The sequence below is a fragment of the Rhineura floridana genome, chromosome 15 (assembly GCF_030035675.1).
Source record: "Rhineura floridana isolate rRhiFlo1 chromosome 15, rRhiFlo1.hap2, whole genome shotgun sequence".
NCBI classification, from domain to species: Eukaryota; Metazoa; Chordata; class Lepidosauria; order Squamata; family Rhineuridae; genus Rhineura; species Rhineura floridana.
The window spans coordinates 15,246,507-15,274,406 of record NC_084494.1 but is presented as its reverse complement, the minus strand read 5'-3'; the positions used below and the strand labels follow the sequence as shown (position 1 = coordinate 15,274,406).

At 47.7% G+C, this 27,900-nt stretch overlaps 1 protein-coding gene across 2 annotated transcripts in view; it reads right to left on the bottom strand.

The window, feature by feature from the left end:
* EXTL1 (exostosin like glycosyltransferase 1) overlaps positions 1-27,900 on the bottom strand; it is a 90,283-nt gene that overhangs the window by 30,262 nt on the left and 32,121 nt on the right. For both annotated transcript variants that reach the window (XM_061597149.1, XM_061597148.1), the window contains exons 2-4: positions 5,667-5,760; positions 5,001-5,108; positions 1,528-1,647 (exon numbers count right to left, since the gene is read on the bottom strand). In XM_061597149.1, coding sequence (XP_061453133.1) covers positions 1,528-1,647; positions 5,001-5,108; positions 5,667-5,760 — 322 coding nt within the window. The remainder of the gene's footprint in view (positions 1-1,527; positions 1,648-5,000; positions 5,109-5,666; positions 5,761-27,900) is intronic.

Sequence of the window (27,900 nt, the reverse complement as noted above, 5' to 3'; positions counted from 1 at the left end):
TGAGCTAGCAGGCTGCTGGTGCCGATGGACTCCACCAGGCTTTGCAGACAGAAGCCCCTTGTCCCGGATCAGCTGTGACGCCACCAGGACTCAGCTGGCTACACTGGGGGTCTGCCTAGGACGGCCAGACTGGCAGACAAAGAGCCATCAGAAGTTAGCAGTAGCCACAAAATGGGGTATTCTGGGGGCATGGCAGGGAGGAGACATGGGGGATTAAAAAAACCAAGAGATTTAAATGGACTGCCTTCAACTCGATCCCGACTTATGGCGACCCCATGAATAGGGTTTTCATGGTAAGCTGTATTCAGAGGGGGTTTACCATTGCCTTCCTCTGAGGCTGAGAGGCAGTGAGTGGCCCAAGGTCACCCCGTGAGCTTCATGGCTGTGTGGGGATTCAAACCCTGGTCTCCCAGGTCATAGTCCAACACTTTAACCACTACACCACACTGGCTCTCACTCAATATTATACACAATTCTACTGAGAAACCATTAGCAATAATGCCCCTTGATGTTTACAAAGGATTTGATTGTTTGGACTGGAGTTTCCATTGCAATATCAATTGGGAAATAAGTTTAGCCAAAATATCAGCAAATTATATAAAAATAATGTGGCCACGGTAAGGACCAGTGTTGTTGTTACAAAACCATACATGGCGCTAAGGCAGATCTTTGCCCTTTGCCTAGAGCCCCTTGCACAAGCATTACAGCAAAGCCAGAATATTGTGGGTTACCAGGTAGAGTGTGATCACCTAGTTAATACGTATGCAAATGATATTGATGTGGAAGACGCAACTACTGCTATACCAGATCTAAAAACTGGATTTGAGAAATATGAGAAAGCTGCAGGAGTAAAACTAAATTTTGACAAGAAGAGATACAATTCTTCATTTTCCTGTGTAGCAAATTAACAACTTGTGGTAGTTACTGGATTATATTTATAATATAGGAATTTATATTGCTGGTATTTATAGTTGTATGACCATCACATAGCTATAAATACCAGCAATATAAATACCAATATTATAAATATAATCCAGTAAAACTATGTGATTTGTATATATGCATTTACTGTATTAATTTTTTTAAAACCTCTAATGTGGAAGCACCCAAGCTCAATGGCCTTTGCTGCTGGTTTCTGTAGATCCTCTTAAAGCAAGAGTAGGGAATCTGTAGCTCGGGGACCAATCTTGGCCCGCCAAGGGATCCATTATGGCCTGCAAGTCCATTTTCCCCAAATGACACCAACCTGTCAATCAGCTGAAGTCACCGGGTGGCATCAGTTGAGGGACAGGGGAGTAGGGTTCAATCTGGCTTGGTCCTGTTTCGCCAGTGTGTTCCCTGCAGAGCAAAGCCCTGCAGAGAGCAGGATTGAACCCTCTGTTCATCCAATGGTGAGCGGAGGGTTCAATCCTGCTAAGTGCAGATGAAGACAGTATTTTGTTGTTTTTTGGTCTGGCTTTTTAGAAATGTTAGACATAGAACTGCCCCCCCCCCCCGGAAGCAAGTGCCCAGGCCTTTGTGACTCACCTCAAGGGTGGTTTGCACAATCTTCTCCACAGAGGAGAAATACGCTTCCCACAAGAACTGGGTTTGCTGCTGGAACGCCAGGATCTTGTCGCTGTGGAGACAACGGACTGTAGATGGAATCTGCAAGGAGGCAGAGGGGATGGGGGTATGACAAAGAGACAGCACAGTGATTTATTACCAATCACAATTATACACCCAGACATGTCGGCTCTAAAAACAGGGGCAGGGGCCCTCACAAGTGAAGGGTAAAGGTCTTTGAAACAACCAAACAAGCTGCATGACAGGCATTGCCTAAACACTGCACTCACATGGATTACGTTATCTATACTTAGGAAGTCAGAATGTTCTGAGCTGGGGGGGGAGGGGGAGTCCATAATACTTTTGGAAATTTCCTTTTACAGCCAGTGCAATGAAATAAGTTACTATGCTCGTCAAAGGGAGAGTCTAGCATGAAACCACTACATTAAGAAATTCAGTATTATCACCTGTGGCCTGAATCAAGATAGCAGTGTTTTATTCCCACTCTAGGTGTTAAATACTTCACCAATGTCAGGATCATTGTTTTATCATTGGCTCTGCTTTGGTCACTGTACTTATTTTATGTCCATTTAAGTTTTAACATAATGGCCACAGTCTTTGGTTTTTCCATGTCATTTTTCTAACCTCACCAGTAATAATTTTCCCACCTCTACACTCTTGTGTGTATGTGTGCATATATCTCTATATATCTATACATGCACATATACACACAGGCCCTACCTGCACAATACATTTACAGCAGTATCATACCACTTTAAATAGTCATGGCTTCCCCCAAAGAATCTTGGGAACTGTAATTTGTTAAGGGTGCATGCTGAGAGTTGTTAAGAGAGTGTCAGCTCTACACTGCATCAGCAGTGCCGGTGGGGGGCTGGAAATTCCTGGGTGGTTGGCAGGGAAGCAAAGTCCTTAGCCGGCAGTCTGGTCATAAATCTGCCAGGTCTAGGAGGAGGGGAGCTGATAAGGGCCAGGCTTGTCCAAAGCGTACTTGCCGAGTCAGGAGTCCAGAAGTGAGGTCAGTAGAGGTCCGGGATCAAGTGCCAAGGGGTCAGTCCGAAAGAGGGTGCCAGGAAACTAGGAACACACAAGCCACACCTGACATTGCAGTCAGCAACAAGCTGCGGCCAAGGTGTGCCTTATAAAGAGCAAGGTTGACAGCAGGTGTGAGTCCTCAGCGTTTGGGCCTTAAGGAGACAGGCCTGCCTCTCTTCTGCCTGACCTTCTGCTGTCTACGTTCTGCAGGTGAAGGGGGAGTATCCTGTTCACTGTCTGTGTCTGGCTGCAGGGACTCTGCTGTATCTGGGGTGCTCTGCAGCTGAGGGGGAGAAGGAGCTGGATTCTCAGGAGGCTCCTCCATGTCTCCTTCTGAGTCTGCTGCTCCTGGGTCTGCTGCTGTTACTCCCGAGTCATCCTCATCTGAGGAGTCCTCTGACGGGGCCATGACAGAGAGCTCTGTTCCCCTCACAGAGCGGTTTAACCACCCAATCCCTCTTCTCGGGGAACTCAGGGAAAAGGAGTCTCCTAACAACTCTCAGCATCCCTAACAAACTACAATCCCCAGGAATCTTTGGGGAAAGCCATGACTGTTTAAAGTGGCATGATACTGCCTTAACTGTATAGTGCAGATGGGGCCACAGACCTGCCAACTTAGGATAACATTCCATTCATCTGATGAAGTGAGTTCCAGTCCACAAAAGCTTAAACCAGCCTTTCCCAACCAGTGTGCCTCCAGATGTTGTTGGCCCACAATTCCCATCTTTCCTGGCCATTGGCAATGCTGGCTGAGGCTGATGGGAGTTGTGGTCCAACAGCATCTGGAGGCACACTGGTTGGGAAAGGCTGGCTTAAACCATAATAAAAATTGTTAGTTAAGGTGCCATAGGACTCTCTGTAGTTTTTGCTGCAACAGATTAACACGGCTAACGCTCTGGGTGGTATTCAGTGCCAGTCATAAAGTAGACTCATAGATTTCAGTGGGTCTGCTGTGAGAATGGCTGAAGCCCCATGTGCACAATACATTTAAGGCAGTATTATACCACTTTAAGAGTCATGGCTTCCCCCAAAGAATCATGGGAAGTCCAGTCTATAAAAAGGTGATGAGCATTGTTAGGAGACCCCTATTACCCTCGCAGAGCTCCCCAGAGGGCCTTGGGAAGAGGGATTGATTGTTAAACCACCCTGGGTATTGTAGCTCTGTGAGGGGAATGGGGTCTCCTAACCAAGCTCAGTGCTCTTAACAAACTACACTTCCCAGGAATCATGGCTATTTAAAGTGGTAGAATACTGATTTAAATGTATAGTGCAGATGGGGCCTTAGTTGTATATCACACTCTTGAAATATCTGCTTAGCTATCTTTAGTTGTTTCAGACCCTGTTTGTGTGTGTGCACCTTCAGATTAACTGGGAAAGCTCTTTTTCTTTGTTGTTTCTTCAAATGCAAGAAGCTACCAAAAAACGGTTCTGGTCAGAATTGTGATGACCTCTGCTTGCTGTACAGTTATCATCATCATCATCATCATCATCATCATTTTATTTGTATGCCGCCTTTCCACATAAAATTGTGCTCAAGGCGGCTTACAACAAGGTGAACAAAAATACATGTCAAAAACAATTGCAAAAACAATTTCCTAATAACAAAAAATAATAAGACAGTGACATAACAAATATAATAACCAAAAACAACTTTTCAACATTATGAACATAATAAAACAATTATTTAAAAACAAAAAAGTAACCATTAACACCCCAAACCCCTAAAGAAAACCATTTACTGTATCTCCTACAAAACTTCATTATTCAGAGGGGAGGCTTGTTTTGTATCAGCACATGTCTACTCAGAAGTACTTCTCACTGAGTTCACTGGGGCTTACTCCCAATAAATTGGTGATAGGATTGCAGTAATACTATCCCCTTATTTGAGAGTAAGCCCCATTAAACACAGTGAGACTTATTGTTGAGTAGACAGCATATAGGTTTGCACTGTAACTCTTCTATTTGGCCAACAGTTACAGCATTTTCTTTGAAGGCGCACTTCATGTTGCAATCACATTTGAAATATACAATGCACAATATGTACTACTGAAGATTTGCTGCTTTCCATAAGAGATGGTCAGGATTTTCTCCCTTTTCCTTTCTCTTCATTACAATGTCTTAGGTTGGGTTTCTGATTTCTCTTCTGTTAGGTCTTTAAATCCCAACTTTTCCAGCGGTTCTTTGGACATAAGTTGCCTCTCCATTCTGCATTCTAAATATTCTTTTGATTCCTGTCTGCACAAAGCATTCTCAAACCTATTTTCCTTCAGACACTTCATGAATTTTTCTTTGAATGCTTGAAAAGCACAGCTCCACACAGAAGACTAGTTAGGAGGCGCCATCTTGTACCAGGCTGGTTGGACTCCGGCCTGCCCTCGTTAACACAGTGCAGGCATCGTTACCTGCAGCAGCAGTCTCTCATCCCCGACGATGGCTGATTTGCTCCAATCGATCACCTCCGAAAATGGCAGCTCCCAGCCGTTGCTCAGCAGCACTGGGATGCAGGCGGCCTGGATCAATGAGAGATTCCAAGAACAAATATCAAAGAGGTGGGGAAAGAGAGCTGCAGTATGTGTGGGGAGAACTTTACGATGTACAGCAAAACTCTATGCGCACTTTCTCAAAAAGAGCAAGTCAAACTGTGCTCAGTGGGGATTACTTCCAGGTTAATGTGTACAGGATTGCACCCTTTGAAATTCCTGTTGTATTAGAGAGCATGATTTAATGGCGACTTCTGTGGGTCATGCAACTACTATGTGGCTGCTCCTAGACATACTCTCATTGAACTGCTAGCAGAAGAGAGGTAACACAGTTTGTTTGTGGACAGGAATGGGTGAGTATGTCAAGTTCAGTTCCTCTAAGTTTCTCATTTTTCCAATCTTAAATTCAGTTCTCTGCATTTCTACATGCGTTTGCAATTTTTTAAAAAAAAGTCCTCAGGAAAGTTAGTCAGCATTTGTGTGTCAATTTCTCCTACACATTTGTGTAAGCAATAGCTCCCCAAGGTAAACGAACAACTATTAAACCTGTTTGGATCTGTAATATAACAAAGCCACTTCCTGTTATACCTGCAATGCTTCTAAGAACCGGAAAGACCCCAAACGTCTCCCTCGGGGAATGATGCAAAAGGTGGAGTTGTGCAAAAGCTCCTGGTAGTCAAACCTGGAAAGAAAAGACACAAACATTATTTTAGAAAGCAGTTAATGATAGTTCTGTGCTCTCCCCCACATCAGGTCAGGCCCTAGGTGGGCCCATTACATACATCCTTCCTGGATAAGTTTAAGGCAGAGTGCAGTAAAGAAAGCACTCACAACCCAGGGAATGGCTAACAGAGAGGGCTGTGTGTGTTGAATGTGACACAGCTCGGGGCAGGGGGAGCTGAAGAGAGACAGAAGTTTCCACACAGCTCTCTTAAGAGTGCTGAGCTTCCGTCACCACACATATACAAATATTCTAAGTACTGATACGGAGGGGAGGACAACAGAACAACTTTGTACTTGGAAGGGTGAGTACTTAATACTTTGCCGGTCCCAGAGGTGTTTAGCTTGCGAATAAGAGCGAGGCCATTCTTACACATGACTTCAGGCCCCATCTGTACTATACATTTAAAGCACTATGACACTACTTTAAGCAGTAATGATGGCTTCTCCCAAAGAATCCTGGAAATTACAGTTTGTTATGGGATTGATTGTTAGGAAACCCCTATTCCCTTCATATACAGCTGGCATAGCATAGTGGGGAGGACAGCCTGGCTGGGAGTCCAGAGTCTATGAGTTCAAATCCCTGCTCGTGTTTCCTGGATGCAAAGGGCCAGCTAAAGATCACCCCCACAGGGAGTGGCTCAGGGGTTATGTGCCCTGCCACCTGTGCAGCCGTGGGCAAGCTGCATAGCCCCAAGGAGCCCAGTTGCCCCCCAGCTGGCAGTTGCAGACAAGAAAGGGGCTGGCTTGTGAAGCTGTGGCAAGCTGCACATGCCCTAGCCAGCTGGGGAGGACTAGCCTCAGTGGGAGGCAATGGTAAGCCCCCTCTGAATACTGCTTACCATGAAAACCCTATTCGTAGGGTCGCCATAAGTCAGAATTGACTTGAAGGCAGTCCATTTCCATTTACTCCCTTCATAGATTTCAAATTTCCAAAGTGGTTTAACAGCCAATCCTTCTTCCCAGGGAACTCTGGAAACTGTAGGGATCTCCTAACTGGAACCCTTAACAAACTACAGTTCCCAGGATTCTTTGCAGGAAGCCATGACTGTTTAAAGTGGTGTTATACTGCTATAAATGTATAATGTAGATGAAACCTCAGCCAGGTTTATAACATGAATGTAAAGCTAAACCACCCTTTCCCAACCTTTGGGTCCCCAGATGTTGCTGGATTACAACTCCCACCAGCCCCAGCCAGCATGGTCAATGGTCAGGAATTATGGGAACTATCATCCAGCAACATTTGAGGACCTAAAGGTTGGGAAAGGCTGGCCTACATGTTGGACAGAAATGCTCATTTGTGAAAAAAGGTGCCTCTTAATCTTTCTACTCGGCTAGGGCCAGCCCTGCCATTAGACAAAGTGAGATGGTCATCTCAGGCAGTTGATTTTGGGTGTTACGAAAGGGCAGCAAATAATTAAGTTATTTACCCATGTATGAGTACTGTATTTTTAATCTCAGGAAGAGGTACTTGTGGGATTTTCTGCATCATGTGCCAAAATAATTGGGCCAGCCAGCCATGGTACTTGACTGGTAGGGCAGGAGCCATTTGTTGTTCTGCCTCAGGCAGCAAAATGCCTTGGACCTGCCTTGTACTGGGCACAAACTTGACGAGAATGTTTTCTATTGTAAACAATATTTCTTTTTTTTCCGCCCTGGAAACCTACGCCTGCTGGTTATCTATTTAGAGTGCCAGTAATTTCTTTTAATATGCATTGTACATAAACATTCAAGCAGAATGCAATTCCAATGTGTTAGTTAAAGAGATTCATTTATTGCACTTAATGGGTCTCAGGAAAAATGCAATAAAAAACTAATTGGTGTGAATAAAAGTACAATAGTGATAAATGTCTCCTTTGGTAAGGAAGCACTATTCCCCATTTTATGAGGAATACTCTCTCTCTCTCTCTCTCTCTCTCTCTCTCTCTCTCTCTCACACACACACACACACACACACACACACACACACACACACACACACACACTTTATTTATTTATATATTTATTAGAAGGGATGTATCCCCTGCCTCCCAGGAAGAACATCATGGCAAGGAGGAGACTAACTTGGCTCCATTCATCAGCCAGAGAAAAAATAACTAAAGGAAGTTTGCTTCCCTCATTCCCTGCCAGAAAGAACGCCTGGCCCCAACTAGGGATGTCAGAGTATTCCAACGAAAATGGTAATGGGACCAGAAATTGCTGTTGTTTTTGGTGGAAGACAAACTGCAACTGAACAGAAACAGTGCTGCACACGACAAATATACAAGGCAGAATGGAAAACAAAACCTTCTTACATGCCTAGCCCCAACTGCCCATTGCCTATTGCCCAGTTTTAATAGTGTGCTTTGGCACACAAACACACCAATGGATTTGTGTGCGCCAAAAGTCCCACAAAAGCCAAGTGCTCAACATGAAGGGACTGGAGCACGTGTGATGGTGGTGGTGGTGATCTGTGGAGGCCCCCTCGCAACACCAGAGTGGCTGCTGCTTAGCCGGTCAGGATCAGGAAGGGGGCAAGGTTGGGGCCATGCATATGTCCCAGTGGGACCACCATCACCAATCTGGCACTTCCACTGGTGCACCACTTGGTCCTAACCTTGCCACCAATCCACCCTTCCCCTGTCCTGGTAAGCAGCAGTGGTGCCAGTGTTGGCAGGACAGCTCAGCCCCACCACATGTGCCATTACTGAATTGGTGGAGGGGGGGACTGTATAAAACCAGACTGCTTGCCTGCAGTCCACTCTCCCAGAGCCGTCATCAGCCCTTCAAGCCAGGATGGGGGAAAAAAGGGGGAACAAGTCTTTATGTCGGATAAGTCCATGTTTTCTAAACATCTTCCCCAGTGTACAAAAGGCTCTTCTGGGAATGTTCCTGGTTCTTACAATGTCTTGATTTTGGGAAGCCTGGAACCTGGCAGCAACTACCTTGCTTCATGAAATGCCCAGGGATGAAAGAACCCTCTGTGCAAACTTTGCAGTGAGAGGTAAATTCATTGCAGGCTGCCTATGTAACCACAGTGGAAAATCCAATATTTACAGTCATTTTGGATGCTCTCATCTTGTGTTCCTACCTTGTGCTCCACCGACAAGCAGCAAAGTGGGGCAGAAAGAACAAAGGGGCCAGTGTGGGCACAGTGCTGTGCGGAATGGTACTCTTGGCTTTCAGGGAGAAGGAGGTGCTAAGCTCTCCTCTCACACAATACATCGAAAGCAGTGTGAGGCTGAATGGACCGCTGAGTTGCAAAGTTCTCAAACCACCCTAATCCATCCTCACTCTTAAGAAACTTTGGATCTAAAAAACTACCAGGCTGCAATCCCATGGCATAATACAAAATCTACTGGCTTGTGTACAAATCTCAGGGTGTTGTTGTTTTCAAAAGCCACACCAGTTACCTTAGCAGCAAATTTGCCAGCATTCATTGGACCACCAGCTTATTCTGACTGTGTTTCTGGTTCAGGATTTGGAGGGCAGGTTCTCTCATCAATCTATTCATTAATTTAGGGGCTTGTTCTACTTTAACTAGGGATGGGAGAGAATTTTGTTTGGCACATATTTGAAAGTGAATTGGTCTGATTCAGAGTTCCCAGCCTTATATACGGATTGGAACACAGCTATCAATCAGATTGCACACTTATCTGAATTTTTAGTGTCATTTATCAGTATTTCCTTTAAAAATATAGATATTTTCTTTAAAATTAACACTATTTCCTTTAAAAATATTGATATTAATATCAATATTTTTTGTGAGGAGAAAAAATGGATTGGTAAAAGCAGCGGCTAGCAGACAAAGAACAAACACGAATCGAAACCAGCCTGCTAGGTCGACGGAATGCTTTCAAACCAGCGCCAGCCAATGGATCCCATCCTTCACAGGGTCGGCGCCAGGCATGACTGAACCCTTGAGCACTAGCCTGCCCCAGGCCCACAGTGCCATAGCCCAACGCCCCCCCAATATGGGTGGCAAGGGGCTAACCTTATGGTGGATTGCGGACAGGAAGCTCCCAGACAACCCCCCAATACAGACAGCGTGAGCCTCAATAAGCCTGCACACACACCCCAGCTACATCTCATGTTGTGTGAATGACGTGTGCATAGCATGCATGCCTGTTATCAACCAAGATGGCGTCGGGGGCATCATCCCCTTAGGGAAGCCCCTGCTGTCATCTTGGGTAATGGCAAGCATGCGTGCACAGCACGCACGGCATTCACACTGACAGGAGAGGTAGGTGGGGCATGCAGGTGGGCTTCCTGAAGCCCGTGCTGTCTGTATGGTGGGGATGCCTGGGAGCTCCCTCTCCACGATCCCTGGCAGGGTTGGGTTGTAGGACCCGACACTGCCATGGATCATGGAACAGGAGCACCACCCTCCCACCCTAAGGAGGGGCCCTTCAAGGGCCCCGGACAGGGCCCAACCTGGTCACCCCCTGGCACTGGCCCTGCCTATACGTTGTAGTCTTGATGTTAGCAAGCTCTTTTTTTTTTGCATATTGTGGAGCATCATAGAAAGAGAGAGAGGAAGATGGAGAGACAGAAACAGAGAAGGAGGGATGGAGGACGGGAGGGAGGGAAGAGTGGAAAGAGAAAGAAAATAGAAAAGAGAAAGAAAACGGAAAGAAAAAAGAGAAAGAGAAAGAAAAAAGAGAAAGTGAATGAAAAAGAAAAGAGAAAGAAAAAGGAAAGAGAAAGAGAAAAAGGAAAGAAAAAAGAGAAAGGAAAAGGAAAGAGAGAAAGAAAAAAGGAAAGAGAAAGAAAGGGAAAGAAATAAAAGGGAAAAGGAAAGAGAAAGAAAGGAAAAGGAAAGGGAGAAAGAGAAAGAAAGTAATAACTGAAAGTGAGTATGTGGGTGTCTCCTGGCCTATCTCCCTCTGAGATCAATTGCAGCCAATAACCCACAGTTGCCAGTCCATGTTTGCTCAACTAGGGGTTCTAATACATACATGCACATGGCCAAACACACACATACAAATCTGATATATTCTTTTTACTCGAAAACAGCTTCTACGCTCATCTGTTTCGAGCCAGGCAGTTCATAAAGCAGAACGGATCTTGAGCCCGCTTTAGTCCAGAATCCGCACTCCTGTAGATTCCATTATGAGGGGGTCTGCGCACTTTGAGCAGAAAGGTCCCCTTGGAAGTGACAGGACTTGATGACACTCCAGCACTCTCAAAAGGAACTGCATGGGGGGGGGAAACATGGCTGCCCCCATGTAAAAGCTGGGTAGTGGCAGGAACACCCACACACAAGCTACAGTTCCCAGAATTCCCTGGGAAGAGGAATTGATCGCTGTGAACTGTAGCTTTGTGAGGAGAAAAGGGGTCCCCAAACAACTCTCAGAACCCTTAACAAATATCTTTTCTCGATTCTTTGGGGGAAGCCATGGCTATTTAAAGTGGCATAAGAGTGCTTCAAATGTATGGTGTGGATGGGGCTTTACAAACATATTCTGGCATGAGCTCTCTGAGTCACATGACCCCATGCTTGCAAAAGTGGCCCTGAGACCTGGCGCAAGAGCAGTCTGTGGCCAGAGTGCCCCTAGCAGAACACAGGAAGCTGCCTTATACCGAGTCAGACCATTGGTCCATCTAGCTCAGTACACTCTATACTAGGGATGGGATCTGTTGGCCGGTGCCGGTTCAAAAGCAACCTGTCGGCCTCATAGGCTGGTATCGATTCAAATTTGTTCTTTGTTCGCAAGTGGCTGCTTTTTCCAATCTATTTCCCCCCCCCTTGGAAAATAATATTGATATTAATCGTTTGAAAGGAAATGTCAATAAATTAAAAGAAACATCGATAAATTGAAGGAAATATCAATAAAAATACTGATATTATTATCAATATGTTCGACATGGATTTTTAAAAAAATCTGTTTACGAAAATAGCCATGGAAAATCACTACTTAAAAATCTGATCCACAACAAAAACGAATTAATGGAAAATTCTGTACCAAATCTGAATTTGGCCGAATTCTAGCGCATCCCTAGTTTACACTGAAAGGAGCAACTCTCCAAGGCTTCAGGCAGGCTTCTCTCCCAGCCCTAACTGGAGATGCCAGAGATCGAACCTGGGGCCTTCTGCATGCAAGGCAGATGCTCTACCCCAAGCCACGGAACAAACGTCAGGCTGCTGGACGGTATCCAGCAATCCCTGGAGCTGCCAGTTCTTCTTTCTCCTACACACCGCAGTGATCCCAAATGCTTGCAGTGAACTAGCTCCACGGTTGGCAGGCCTGCCACTGTATTTCTTTTGGAGTGTTTCCCCTGCTTTATGGCTGGCACTGACAGCCCACACCCTTTCAAGGCTGCGAAAAGGGGTGTCATGGCCCCGTCAGAGGACTCCTCAGATGAGGACGACTCGGGAGTAACAGCAGCAGACCCAGGAGCAGCAGGAGACACGGAGGAGCCTCCTGAGAATCCAGCTCCTTCTGCCCCTCAGCTGCAGACCACCCCAGGGACAGCAGAGGCCCTGCAGCCAGACACAGACAGTGAACAGGATACTCCCCCCTCACCTGCAGAACGTAGACAGCAGAAGGTCAGGCAGAAGAGAGGCAGGCCTGTCTCCTTAAGGCCCAAACGCTGAGGGCTCACACCTGCTGTCCATCCTGCTCTTTATAAGGCACACCTTGGCTGCAGCTTGTTGTTGACTGCAACGTCAGGTGTGGCTTTGTGTAGACCTAGTTTCCCTGCAGCATCTCTTTGACTGACTTCCTTGGCAATTGATCCTGGACCTCCACTGACCTCGCTTCTGGACTTCTGACTCGGCAAGTATACTTTGGATAGGCCTGGCAGATTTACAACCCAACTGCTGGCTAAGGACTTTCCTTCCCTGCCAAAGACCCAGGAATTTCCAGCCCCCCCCTGACACTGCTGATGCAGTGTAGAGCTGACAGTTTGCAGTCAGCCCAAACAAAGCAGGCAACAAAGGAGTGGGGGAAGTGCTGACCATGGAGCAACTCCAGCAGGAAAACTTGCTCCTGCGCTCACAAGTAGACCAGCTGCTGTTGGCCGTCCAAGGCTTGCAAACCCAGCTAGCAGCAGCCCCACCCCCTCTCCCTACAGGGAGAGCCACGTGCCCTGTGACTCTCCCAGAGAAATTTACTGGGGCTTCCGACCAGCTCTCAGCCTTCTTGGCCCAGGCCCAGCTCTTCATGGAGTTACGCCCAGAGGCCTTCCCAGATGATAAGATCCGGGTGGGATTCTTGATTAACCTCTGCACCGGGGCGGCAGCTAGATGGGCCACGCCCCTGCTCCTCGAGCGGAGCCCCGTGCTCAACGACCTAGCCGCCTTCACCAGAGAACTGAAGGCTATGTTCGAGGACCCAGTCCAATCTGCCACAGCCAACCGCCGGATACGTAGGCTGCGGCAAGGCCGACGCCCCTTGGGGGAATATGTAACAGACTTTCGTCTATTGCAACAAACCCTGGGCTGGAACGAAGCCGCTCTCATGGACCAGTTTCAGGAGGGGCTGTCGGATGAGCTCCTGGATGAGCTAGCTAGGGTGGAGCGCCCTGGCACCCTGCAAGCCCTCATACGCCTGTGTCTCCAGATTGACGGGAGGCTGGAAAGCAGGCGTGCTGCCAACCGACCCCGGCCAGTCTGCAGAGCATCAGCCCCAGTGGCTGGGCCCTTGGAGCCTGTCGGCAAGGACCCTACACCCCCGGCAGAACCGATGCAGCTGGGAGGGGCTCGGCCACGTCTCTCTGCGGCCAAAAAGCTGCGACGCCGGCAACAGGGCCTCTGCCTGTATTGCGGGACCCCGGGACATTTTGCAGCCCAGTGTTCCGCGAAACGACCCACAGCCCCTGCCTCGGGAAACGCCCATGCCCCGGCCTTCACAGGCCCCTGAGCCGGGGCACCCTCATGGTTCAAGGGGCCTGCCACCTCAGTTCCTCACCGCCCAAGCATCTGACCGTGTTGATCGCACTGACAGTCCCCGGAAGGGGGACCCTACAAGTACCCGACATGCTGGACTCAGGATCCACCAGCAATTTTATGGACGTGTCCTTTGCCAAGCTCCACCGGGTTCCTAGTCAACCCATTCACCGCCCCCTCCTGGTGGAGACTATTGATGGCCGGCTTCTCGCCTCGGGCCCTGTAGTACAGGAGACAGTGCCGCTCGACATGGCCCTGGGGGAGCACGAGGAAAGCCTCCAGTTCTACCTGGCTGCCGCACCCCACTTCCCGGTCGTGCTGGGCCTGGCATGGCTCCAGCGGCATGACCCCATCATCCAGTGGTCCACGGGCCGACTGACCCTCGGATCCCCCTATTGCCAAGCCAACTGCTGGAGGCCGAAGGAGCGCATCCTGATGACCCAGGAGGCAAGCTCCATGCCCGAGGCCTTACCGGAACAGTACCGGGAGTTCGCGGATGTGTTTGGGAAGCAAGAGGCAGACCAGTTGCCACCCCATCGTCCTTACAACTGTCCCATTGACCTGCTCCCCGGAGCCAAGATTCCCGTGGGCCGGCTTTATTCCCTGTCAGAACCCGAACTGGCAGCCCTCAGAGAGTTCCTCGACAAGAACCTGCGCCGAGGGTTCATTCGCCCTTCCACATCCCCTGCAGCCACCCCTGTCCTCTTTGTCAAAAAGAAATGTGGGGAACTCCGGCTGTACAATGACTACCGCGCCCTCAACCAGATTACAGTTTGGAATCGCTACCCTCTGCCCCTGATCCCAGAACTGTTAGAGCAGCTGCGGGGCGCTCGGATTTTCACCAAACTAGACCTGAGAGGGGCCTACAACCTGGTGCGTATGCGGGAGGGCGATGAGTGGAAGATGGCTTTCCGCACCCGTTATGGGCACTTTCAGTACACCGTGATGCCGTTTGGCTTGTGCAACGCTCCTGCCGTCTTCCAGCACTTCATGAACGACATCTTCCGGGACCTCCTAGACCGCTTCCTGGTGATCTACTTGGATGACATCCTGATCTACTCGCGGAACCCCTCGGAACATAAGGAGCACGTTCGAGCGGTGCTGCAGTGCCTATGGGAGCACCGCCTCTTCGCCAAGCTCGAAAAATGCGCCTTTGACCTCACGACCGTGGATTTCTTAGGCATCAGATCTCGCCCTCGGGTATCCAGATGGACCTCGCCAAAATTGAGACCATCCTCCACTGGGCAGCTCCGCGAAGCCCCCAAGATGTGCAGCGCTTCTTGGGCTTCGCCAACTATTACCGCCGGTTCATCTCCCACTTCTCCGAACTCACCACGCCCATATCAGACCTGCTTCTAGGCAAAGAGAAGTTTGTTTGGACCGAGGCCGCTCAACAGGCCTTCCGGCGCCTCCAACACGCCTTTACATCTGAACCCATCCTCCAGCAACCCGACCCTACCCGACCGTACATAGTGGAGGCCGATGCATTGGATAAGGCAGTGGCAGCGGTCCTACTTCAGCCGGCGGGGAGCAAGCAGTCCCTGCTCCCCTGTGCGTTCCACTCCCGGAAACTCAACGCTTCGGAACAGAACTACACCATTTGGGAGAAGGAGTTACTGGCCATCAAAGCAGCCTTCGAGACCTGGCGTCATCTCCTGGAAGCGGCACGCCATCCGGTCCAGGTACGAACAGACCACCAAAACCTGGAGCACCTGCAAAGCGCCCGACGGCTGAACCAATGCCAGATCTGGTGGTCCCTGTTTTTCTCCCGGTTCCAGTTCACGGTCACCTACCTCCCTGGCCGCCGAAACACCCTAGCAGACGCGCTCTCTCGCAAGCCAGAATACCGAGCCGAGCAGGTCGATCGCCCCCTTTGCCCAATTCTTCGCCCAGAGAACTTCGCCGCTACCCACCAGCCGCAACCCCTCCTGGACCGGGTGCAGGAACAGCAGCAAAAGGACCCCTACGCCCTTGCCCAGCAGCGAGAGCTCCAGTCAGGGATGCCCGCCCGGAACAGCCCCTTTTCCTTGCAGCAGGGCCTCTTGTATCACCGGAACCGGTTGTACGTTCCCCCGGGAGCTCTGCGGGGAGAGGTGCTCCACCTCTGCCATGACAGCCAGCCGGCAGAGCATTTTGGAATGTATAAAACTCTCCACCTGGTCCTACGGGATTTCTGGTAGCCCCGGGTCCAAGCGGACGTCAAGGACTATGTAGCGGCCTGTGATACCTGCCAGCGAGCCAAGAGCTCCCCGGCAAGCCCCTGGGGCTCCTGCTCCCACTGCCTACCCCCCCCGGGCCCTGGCGCTCGGTCTCCCTGGATTTTATCACGGACTTACCGGCCTCCCGGGGAATGACCACCATCCTCGTAGTCGTAGACCTGTTCACCAAGATGGCCCATTTCCTCCCCTGTGCCGGCCTACCCTCTGCCCCAGAAACTGCGCAACTGTACTTGATCCAGGTTTTCCGGTTACACGGCCTCCCCGACCACCTGATCTCTGACCGAGGAGCCCAGTTTACCGCCCGGTTCTGGCACGCCCTGTTTTGGGCCCTGAACGTCCAGATCCACTTGTCCTCCGCCTACCACCCTCAATCAGATGGACAAACAGAACGTACCAACGCCACCGTCGAACAATACCTGCGGTGTTACACCTGCTTCCAACAGGACAATTGGGTGGATCTGTTACCGCTGGTGGAGTTCGCGTATAATAACTCCGTGCATGCCTCCACGCGCCAGACCCCGTTCTTTGCCTCTTACGGCTACCACCCCCGATTCTTCCCCTCAGTGTGACTCCCGTCACCGGTCCCCGCTGCGGATGTCATGCTGCAGGAGTTGCAAGCCCTGCAGGCAGTCCTGAAGGAGCAGCTGGAGCAGGCCAAGGACGCGTATAAGCGCTTTGCTGACCGCCACCGCCAACCAGGCCTGCCGCTGAAGGTAGGCGACCGGGTATGGCTCTCGACCAAATTCCTGCGTTCACAACGTCCGTCTCACAAGCTGGAGGCTCGGAACGTAGGTCCCTTCCGGATCACCCAGCAAATTAACCCGGTGGCGTTCCGGCTCCAACTCCCTGCCTCCTTCCGCATTCACCCTGTCTTCCATAGATCACTGCTGACTCCCGCTCTCCCGCCTCACCCCTTGGGTAGTCAACCACGGCCCCCACCACCGATACAAGTCAACGGGGAAGAGGAATTCAAAGTGGCGCAGATCCTGGACTCCCGGAGGCATCGGGGCCGCCTCCAGTACCTCATAGACTGGCAGGGGTACGGCCCTGAGGAATGCTCATGGGAAGATGTGGCACAGGTGCATGCCCCTCGTCTGGTCTGGCGCTTCCACCAGCGCTACCCGGATAAGCCGGGGCCCGGCGGGAGGCGGAGGGTTGGTCGTGGGGCGGGGGATAGTGTCATGGCCCCGTCAGAGGACTCCTCAGATGAGGATGACTCGGGAGTAACAGCAGCAGACCCAGGAGCAGCAGGGGACACGGAGGAGCCTCCTGAGAATCCAGCTCCTTCTGCCCCTCAGCTACAGAGCACCCCAGGGACAGCAGAGGCCCTGCAGCCAGACACAGACAGTGAACAGGATACTCCCCCCTCACCTGCAGAACGTAGACAGCAGAAGGTCAGGCAGAAGAGAGGCAGGCCTGTCTCCTTAAGGCCCAAACGCTGAGGGCTCACACCTGCTGTCCATCCTGCTCTTTATAAGGCACACCTTGGCTGCAGCTTGTTGTTGACTGCAACGTCACGCGTGGCTTTGTGTAGACCTAGTTTCCCTGCAGCATCTCTTTGACTGACCTCCTTGGCAATTGATCCTGGAACTCCACTGACCTCGCTTCTGGACTTCTGACTCAGCAAGTACACTTCGGATAGGCCTGGCAGATTTACAACCCGACTGCTGGCTAAGGACTTTCCTTCCCTGCCAAAGACCCAGGAATTTCCAGCCCCCCCTGACACTGCTAATGCAGTGTAGAGCTGACAAGGGGGTTGAGATCTGTATTTGCTCTGTGGAACATCCTGTGTTTGGAGCACAACGGACCGTCAACAAAGTCCCTCCTTTAAGGAATTGTGCTCTGAACGTTTGTTCCACAACCCACCCATTCCCCTAAACTCAGGCAGATTTGTCGAATCAGTTCCCAGAACAACTATTTTAGCATGGGGGGGGGAGTAAAAGGAACCATTTATTTAGTTGTTTGTTTATCCATTTAAATACATATTTATGTGCCGCCCTCTCATAAAATATAACGGTAATGAACAGCAATATAAAAACATATTTTAAAACGTTAAGTACAGAACTATAATTAAAATGACTGACTACTCAAGAAAATGTTAAACAATGGTATAGGCCTGTCAGCAAAAAATAAATCTTCAAGAGATGCCTGAAAGTCAAAAGCGAGGATGCCTGCTGAATCTCCGTTAGAAGAGTATTCCAGAGGATGGGACCAATGACATTAAAAGCCCGACTTCTGGTCGAGGCCATTCGGGCCTTTGCAACAGAGGGGACAACTAACAGCGTTCAGCCGATCTCAGTGATCAGGCTGGGATATAAAGGCTCAGGAGGTCCTTAAGGTATCCAGGACCCAAGTTCTTCAGGGCTTTGTATACAATTCAGCACAAGAGCACTGACGCTGGCCTGGTAGCATGCTTTGGTGAGGGGGCAGGCTGCACCCCATCCCACCTTACCCTGCCTCCCAGGAAGAACATCATGCAAGAGGGAGACCTACCTGCCTCCATCAATGAATGAACAGCTGCAGGGAGCTCACTTCCCCCTTCCCTGACAGAAAGGACGCTAAGTTATAACTAAGAACTCTCCCCCAGCATGTCACTGCTGTTCACTCACCGCTCTTCCTGACACCTGCTTGCTACCCACCCAAATATTGCAACACTACTGCAGTAGTGCCATCGTGGGTCAGTTGTGCACAGCAATCTACGCGCACAGCATGCACAATGCCTGCTCTGGTATGTGCCTTGGATTGGTTGCCTCTGTGCCTGCTCACCCTTTGCCCAAAGGCATTGTCTGTTGGGAGAAGGCGAGTAGGCGGGAAAGCCAGCCAGCCAGCAGCATTCAACAATGGCTACCACCAGGGCACTGGCTCAAGAGGATAGGAATAGCTCAGGAAAAATGATTGCAGGGTGGTGGTTGGAACCTGAGACGGCCACTTTGCTCTGCTTAATGATAGGGCCAGCCCTGAATGAAGGCCTGGACAGGGCCAGGCAACCTTTTTTTCCTTCCAAAATCTGCATTATCTCATCTGGAACCTGTTGGGGTCTGTACTCTAATAAGGCAGGCAGGGGCAGAACTAAAGAGGGAGGGGCCAGAGCCCAAAGTGGGCAAGGCAAGAGAAAATAGATATGGTGAGAATGAGGGAGACACACACAACATAGGAAGCTGCTTTATACTGAGTCAGACCATTGGTTCATCTAGTTCAATATTGTCTGTACTGACTGGCAGACACTCTCTGGGATTTCACACTAGCAGTCTCTTCCAGCCCTACCTGAAGATGCCAGGGACTAAACCTGGGACATTCATACACTTTGTAACATGGTTCCTCAGTGCCAGTCACAAGTAAAGTAGTCATGTAATAGAATGCATTCTGCCCTGCCACCCCTCACACACAGAGACTATGGCTGAGTTTGAGGGCATCCGGTATAAATTAAGAAATGTATACGGATCAGCCTATTTCCATCCTGTGTCAGTTTCACATGGACTCAATTATAGGTCTGGTCCATTCCATGTTTTGGAATCGGCCAGACTTATAATTGAGTCTGGTCCATTCTGTGTTTTGTAGATTAAAAGAAAAAGCATGAAAAATCCACATTTAAATTGTATGCATTTAATATGCATTTTGTATGCATTCTTCCTATAAAACCCACTCCTTTTCAGTGCATTTGCCACTAAGACACAAATTTTCCCAATAAAATACACAGCTTTGTGCACTCCCCTCCCACGTCAAATTGCATTGCATAATCCAGAGACGTGTGTAGACTGTTCAACAGCTGTGTTCTGATCCACATATAAGACTAGCACTGACAAATTAGGTCGGTTCGCTTTAAAACATGAACTAAACGAATTTCCCCTCCATCCTTATGAAAAACAACTCAGCTGCTCAGCATGCAAGACTAGAACAGATTTCTCCTTGGGGAATGTCCATCCCTGACTTATAATAATCTTTGCCTGATTTGGGGTCTGGTTGAGCAAACGTAGCTGTGGCAGTGATAGCTGGGCCAGCCTCACTTTTCATGCGTTTTAACAGAAAAGGAGAGGACCTGAAAAGAACGTAAATTCTCTCCCAACTGTTGTAGGCCCCACGGAAACTACAGCAAGGATGTAGGGCATTGTTTATTTGACTATCCTTAAAAAATAAAAAATAAAAAACAAGAAAAGGAGAGGAAGGCGTGAAACCTCTGATCAGGCCAGTTGCAGACGCAGCCATTCCCAAACTGTATGCTAGATAAGGATGGGCGAGAAATTCAATTCTGTTTACATCTCAAGCCAAATTAATCAAATTCACACTCTCTGAAACAACATGAGAACCAAAACACAGCCATCCTTTGAAATTTGCACTTATTCAAATTTTGCAGTGCAGTTCACCAACCAAGCAATGATGACAAAAATGCATATGTAATGGGAAAGTATGCATAAAAAATGAATATATGAATGAAAATAACAGAAAAATATTTTATTTATTTATTTATTAGATTTATTAGTCACCCATCTGGCTGGTTGTCCAGCCACTCTGGGCGACGTACAAAATCAAAACATATAATTACATTAGAACAATTAGAAAACTCAACAGTAATAATAAAACCTCAATAAAAACCTATAATAAAAAGATATTATACAACAAGGGATTGCTTGCAAAAATGTTTACATTAGTCAAAACTGCCTACAAAAATGTTTATTTGGATAAATGTGCACTAAAATGCTGGAGAATTTTAAAGAGGGTTTTTTTTAAAAAAAAATCACAATTTGCTGCACAAATGAGGAGAACTCAGTTTAAGATTGGGAAAATGAGGAACTGAGAGAACCATCCCTAATCCTGGACCACATATGTGTGTGCTTCTAGAAACGGGAATTCAATGATGAAGATGCCTGTTGGTCCAAAGCACCTGGCTGGAGAAGACTCCCATTATTCTAGAATTTAGGGTTGCTAGCTCTGCTCTGCCCTCTCCTCAAGTGTTTTTGCCTGGCTGGAATGTGTCCTTGCACTTGCTTCTCTGGACGAATGACAGAAAGCGGTGTGTGAGTGTGAAGAAACTAGCCTATTGTGCACAGGTAAAATTCACTTTTATTGCTCTGCCCACTTTGGCCTCTGGCCCTGCCCACCATTAGCATATGGCCCTAGAAGATTGTCCAGAAGGGAATGTGGCCCTCAGAATGAAAAAGGTTCCCCATCCCTGCCTTATACCTTTCCTGTCTAGGATGGGCAGGGTCAATCCAGAGACTACGCCACTGCCAGAAAGATGCTCCTAGCTGCAATTCTGATAGTTCACCACATGGGGCAGCTTCTCACAAAACCAAAAGTTCCTGATTCTAGCCCGGCAGTGCCTAGAGGAGGGAGTGACTGTTCTAAGCATCAGGAGCAGCAAGATGATGATGGCAGGCACTGGCGTGGGCAGATGTCTATCGAACAAGGGCTCCCAGCATCCATTCTCCAGCACTTCACTCTCTGTGGCATCACCAGGACTGTGTTTCTGCAACACGCCTTGCAGACTGAGCTGTGTGTTTTCCAAGGGCACCACCGAGGCTGCAGTAGAAGCCCTGCCCTCTGACCAAGCACCCAGTCAGCTGACCCACCCAATGACCAATACTGCTCCACCAGACCCTACAAAAGCAAGCTCAGAGAGTGGGACCTTCAGAATGAGTGACTTGTTTTGTTGTGGGATGTCCTTACCAGGCTGATGGCCTCTACTCTACTTCTCTTTGTCCCCCACCTGGATAGAAATGATTAGAGCAGGGATCATCAATGTGGTGCCTGCGAACACACATGCGTCCACAGGGGCCTTCCCTGGCACCTGAAGGTCCCCTTCCCACTGCTGAAACGTATGTATTTTATTTATTTAGAAAATGTATAAACCACTTGATCAAAGCTCTCCAAGCAGGGAACAATAAAATTACAAACAAGGGATGTGTTAGAATTCCACCCAATTCAGACTTGGTACCAGATTTTCCATTAATTCGCTCATTCTCTATCGTTGCAGATCAGATTTTTATGTAGCTATTTTCCACAGCTATTTTCAAAAATGGATTTAAAAAAAAAAAACTTCTAAAATATCAATATTAAGAACTATTTTTTATATTTCCTTTCATTTATCGATATTTCCTTTCAAAATATCAATATTTCCTTTAACATTAGTGATATTTCCTTTCAAAGTATCAATATTAATATGAATATTTTTTGCAAGGGAAACAAAAACCAGATCAGTGAAAGCAGCAACTAGTGGACAATGAACGAACTTGAATTAATACCGGCCTGTTAAGTTGACTGAATGCTTTTGAACCGGCACCAGCCAACAGGTCCCATAAAACACAGCTAAAAATCCATAAACCAAGAAAAACAAATATACATATATTCGGCTTGAAAGAATCATTCTATCGTAGCCAGCAGAATAGGCCGCTGTGATGCATGCATGGTGTGCCATGATAGTTTCTCCAGTTTGCAAATATGCCCACAGGCCCAAAATGGTTAGCAAGCCCTGGAGTAGAGAGACGAGGAGGGCAGGGACAAGACTGAGATGAGGGAAATCAGCAGCAACCAGAGGATGTTAAAAGTGAGGAGTCCTATTAGGTATGAGCAAAATCTCCAGCTGGAGTTCCACCATGAAATTCATTTTATCTTTCTACATGAAATCCATTTTATCTTTACAAGACCCACAGATTCCAGGAGACATTCCAATAATCGCACACCCACCCATCGGGGGGCCAGGGCAAGCTGATGCCCAAGGGCCCTCGCGTGCCTGGAGCCGGCCCTGCCTGCATGGTAGGTTTCATATTCTACAAAACCCATGAGACACGGTGACTGTGAGTGAAATGCACATGCCCAAGAAGATTTGGGGCCTGGATCACATTACAGATAGGAACAGATGGTTGTGCAAGTTAAGAGCAGATGGAATCTGCAGGAGTAACGTAGATATTTAAGCACATCCTTAGCTCAGTATGTGCTTTCACTTTAGTGGAATTATATATATTTCACTCCAAATTCTATTTTGGTCAGAATCTAACAGTAAGTGTAATTATGACATTGCTGTGAAGTGAGAAAGGAAGGCAATAAATCATACACCCTCCCCAGAATTAAGGATGGAAAAACCTGTCAGCTTCAGTTCTCCCAATTTCTCATTTTTCCAATCCTATTTCCCCCCCCCACATTTCTTCAGCAATTTGTTATTTAAAAAAAATCCTCATGAAAATTCTTCAGCAATTTATTATCCTAATAAACACATTGTTGTATGCAATTTTGACTAATGCACACATCTTTTGCAAGCAATTCTCCTAATATAATTCATTTATATGTTATTTTCACTAATATATTCATTTTTATACACACTTTCTCCTAATATATGCATTTTTGTAAACATAGATTAGTTGGAGAACTATGTCACAAAATTCAGAGAAGTGCAGGTTTTGAAGGACATCTGTGTTTCGGTTCCCATATTGTTTTGGAAAGTGCAAGTTTTATAGATTCAGCTTTAAATGTGAACAGAATCAAATTTCTTCCCTGTCCCTAACTGGAATAGCACTGTTTTGCTCCTTTTTAAGCCCATCTATTGTCTTACTTTCTGCTTCATAGCAGTGTCAAGATCATACTTATAATTATTGCAAATTCTGACCAAAATAGAATTTGAGGTGAAATATGCAAGCCTGCTAAAGTGAAAACACATACTGGAGTTGGGGGCATGCTTAAATATCCACATGACTCTTGCAGATTCTATTTGCTCTTAGCTTGTACAGCCATCTGTTCCATTCTATAATGTGATCTAGGTCCCAAATCTTTGATATGTGTACTTTCGCTCACAGTCACTGTGCACCATGGGTTTCACAAACTACAACGGCTTTGTCAGTAATCATTACATGCCAGTCCTTACACTCTTCTTAGATCTATTTGCATGCCTAGCAACCAACACCTCTCTGAGAGGCAAAGATCGCCATGTTTCAGGTCTTGAGGAAACAGGTCAGGAATGAATGTGGGCTTAGAAAAATGAGCCTGGCTACAGTGTGGAAGTACAGCTAATGAACAAGGCAAGACTTGGGGAATCTGGAACTGAAATGTGGGTCCCAAATGCAGGATAGTGGGAGGATGGATGGATGGATGGATGAATGAATGAATGAATGAATCTTTATTTTTACCCTGCCCTTTTTCCAAACTGGAACTCAGGGCGGCTTACAAATAAAACTACATGTAGTGAAAAGCATACAAAAACATACAATTAAAATACAATTAAACTATACGCAACCTTAAAACCATGAAACAGGCACTTAAAATACTAAAAAACAATTTAAAATAATACAAATAATAGCATAAAACAATAAAACAAACCTTGTAGAGCCCAATCCTAAACACCTTCTATCCCAAAAGCCTGTCAGAATAAAAAAGTCTTTACTTGCTGACGGAAGGATGGCAAGGAGGGAGCCATTCGTGCCTCCCTAGGAATGGAGTTCCAGAACCTAGGAGCAGCCACCGAGAAGGCCCTATCTCGCGTCCCCACCAATCACACTTGCGAAGGTGTTGGGACTGAGAGAAGGGCCTCTCCTGAAGATCTCAGGGCCCAGGCAGGCTCATATAGGGCGATACGGTCTGACAAATAGCCTGGACCTAGGCCGTATAGGGCTTTGTAAGTCAAAACCAGCACTTTGAATTGTGACGGGAAACAGACTGGCAGCCAGTGGAGCTGTTGTAACAAGGGAGTTATATGGTCCCTGTAACCAGCCCCAGTTAACACTCTGGCTGCAGCTCTTTGTACCAGTTTAAGTTTCTGAACAGACTTCAAAGGCAGCCCCACATAGAGCGCGTTATAGTAGTCTAAACGGGATGTAACTAAGGCATGCATCACCATAGTGAAATCATGCATTTCCAGGAACGGGCGCAGCTGGTGCATCAGTCTTAACTGGGCAAAAGCATTCCTGGCCACCGCCAAGACCTGGGCCTCCAAGTTCAGAGCTGAGTCCAGGAGCACACCCAAACTGCAAACCTGTGTCTTCAGGGGGAGTGTAACCCCATCCAGCACAGGCTGAATCTCTATTCCCTGATCTGCCGTTCGACTGACCAGGAGCACCTCTGTCTTATCTGGATTTAGTTTCAATTTGTTCACCCTCATCCAGTCCATCACTTATGCCAGGCACTGATTCAGGACCAGGACAGCTTCCTTGTCTTTAGGTGGAAAGGAGAAATAGAGTTGGGTGTCGTCCGCATACTGATGGCACCAAACCCCAAACCCCCGGACAACCTCTCCCAGCGGTTTCATGTAGATGTTAAATAACATGGGGGACAAAACTGAACCCTGAGGGACCCCATAGGTCAATGGCCAAGGAGTCGAACAGGAATCCCCCAGCACCACCTTCTGGATTCGTCCCTCCAGAAAGGAATGGAGCCATCGTAACACAGTGCCCCCAAGTCCCATCCCAGCAAGGCGGTCCTAAAGGATACCATCGTCGATGGTATCGAAAGCTGCTGAGAGGTCCAGTAGAACTAACAGGGACACACTCCCCCTGTCCAGCTCTCTGCGTAGGTCATCCACCAAGGCGACCAAAGCTGTCTCTGTCCCGTAGCCAGGCCTGAAACCAGACTGAAATGAATCCAGATAATCCATTTCATCCAAGAATCTCTGGAGCTGGACGGCCACCAAACGCTCTATTACCTTGCCCAAAAACGGAATGTTGGAGACTGGCCGATAATTTCCCATTATAGAGGGATCCAGGAAGGGCTTTTTCAACAAAGGCCTTACAACTGCCTCTTTTAGGCACATTGGGATTCTGCCTTGTTGTAAAGAGGCATTAACCACTCCCCTCACCCACTCGGCCAGTCCCCCTCTGGCACGTTTAATGAGCCAGGAAGGGCAAGGATCTAGCAGGCATGTGGTGGCTCTCGCCTCTCCAAGGATCTTGTCCACATCCTCGGGCCGTACAAATTGAAAAGAATCCATTATTATTGGACAAGCAGGAGCCAAAGTTACATCCCCTGAGACTGTATCAATTTTAGCGTCCAAGTCAGAGCGAATCTGAGCGACTTTATCTGCAAAGTGCCATGCAAATTCTTGACAGCAGGCTGTCATGGATGCAGGGGGAAAGCCAGTTGAAAGAGGAAACTGGGGCCAGCATTTGCTCAACTACTTAGCTACAGCCTGTTTTTGTGGCCACAGATCCATACTCATTCCTACTATTTTGTCTTTGTCTTGCTAGCTGATTTTAATCAGAACCCAACTTTTAAACTAACAGAAGTTACAACAGATTTCCTAGAAATGTTCTTAATGCAGCAGAACACAGAGTTGGTACCCAGCTACAAAAGAGCTCTTTATTTGTGCTACGATGGAACCTGTTCGTTAATGCAGTTCCCTGGGCAAGCAAGGGGAAAATGGGGCTGTTTTCAAGCTTCTCCTCTCTTTGAAAGATCAACCTGACAATGGCTTCCTTGTCATCCTGGAAAACTGGATGGGGCTGTGCCAGGGCAGTATTACCCTTCTAGTAGCTGTTGGGAGTCCACCGTGATCTATCAGTGGAACTGCTTTACCCAGGAAACAAACTGCTGCTCATCATAACGGAACATGGGGTCACCAGCTGTAAAAATGCTTGGCACTACACACAGCACAAACAAAAACCCCTGCAATCTTCCACAAGTTCTTGTGATGGCCATGGCTTTAAAAGAAACAGATTAGACAAATGCATGGAGGATTACTGATGGATACTTGTTGTGATTGTTTCAGTGGAACCTCCATGTTTAGAGGCAGTTCACCTCTGAATAACAGATGTATTGCTTTCATGCCCTGCTTTTAAGGGAGCTTATGTGGCCAGCAATTCTTGGAAACAGAATGCCCTTGGATAAGGAACTGGACAGAATTTTCCTTAATATAACATTTTTGTATGTTATTTTCAGTTGTATATGCATTTTATGCACTCTTTGCCCTAGCCTTCACATTTTTGTACACATTACTAGGCTGGAGAACTGTACTGCCAATTTGGAGAAATTGAAATTTTGAAGGATGGCCATGTTTTGATTCATTTATTGTTTCAGAAAATATGAATTAGGGAGATTTGGCTTTAAGTGCGAACTGAAGCAAATTTCTCCTCCATCCCTAACTCTACCAAGCATCTTTGTCTCTGATAATTTAATAACACTGCAGAACTGATGCCATGATTGGGAGGTGAGATAGCAGCAAAATATCCAATAGCAATGGAAAAATAGAGTTTATAGAGAGACATGGGGGGCTGTCTGCTGTTTGCAATTGCTTTGGAGGAAATGCAACAGGATTGTTTCACATTCAACTCTATGTTTCCACACATCATCTCCTTCTGCAAGAGAAACATTCAGAAAGAAAGAGGCTGGCAGAGAGGTTATAGTAGTGTACACTGTGGACATGTGTTTAAAAGCACCAGATCTTCTCTCTCTGCCACCCACAATGAAATTACTTGGCTTGACCCTGCAAATCCGGGTTGCTCACAAAAACTCCTGAGGCTAAGCAGGACATCCGAGTGCAACCTTCAGTTTATAGCAGCTGTTACTGGGACCTATGGCACCTATGTGCTGGCAGATAAGCCTGACCCTTTAAGCTTGTGAAGCAATGTTTCTAGTATCTTAAGGCAGGGGTAGCCCGAAAGCCGCAAATCCTTCTGGGCGGTCACATGCCAGTGGCGGAGAGGGCCAGAGGCAAAAGTGGACAGAGCCACAAATGTGAATTTTACCTTTGTTACAGTAGGCTAGTTTCTACACACACTTGCACAGCCCTGTCTGGCCTCCATCCATCCATTCATCCATCCCATCCATTCAAGCAAGCAAGCAGCATCAACAGAGTTCAAGGACAAGTTCCAGCCAGGCAAAAAGCCTCAAGGGGAGTGTGAAGCAGGGCCAGCGGAAGGCTTGGCCTAAGGAGAGTAGGGCTACGTACACACTAGTTGTTTCAAAGCCAGCAGGACCATTTTGTCTGGCTGGGATTCGAAACGTATTGGCCCACAGCTTGACCCGTCTCCTTTTCCTGCTGCTGATGTCAGACCTTTTCAGACCACTTACAACCAAGTGTTGGGCCAGTCCCTGCCTC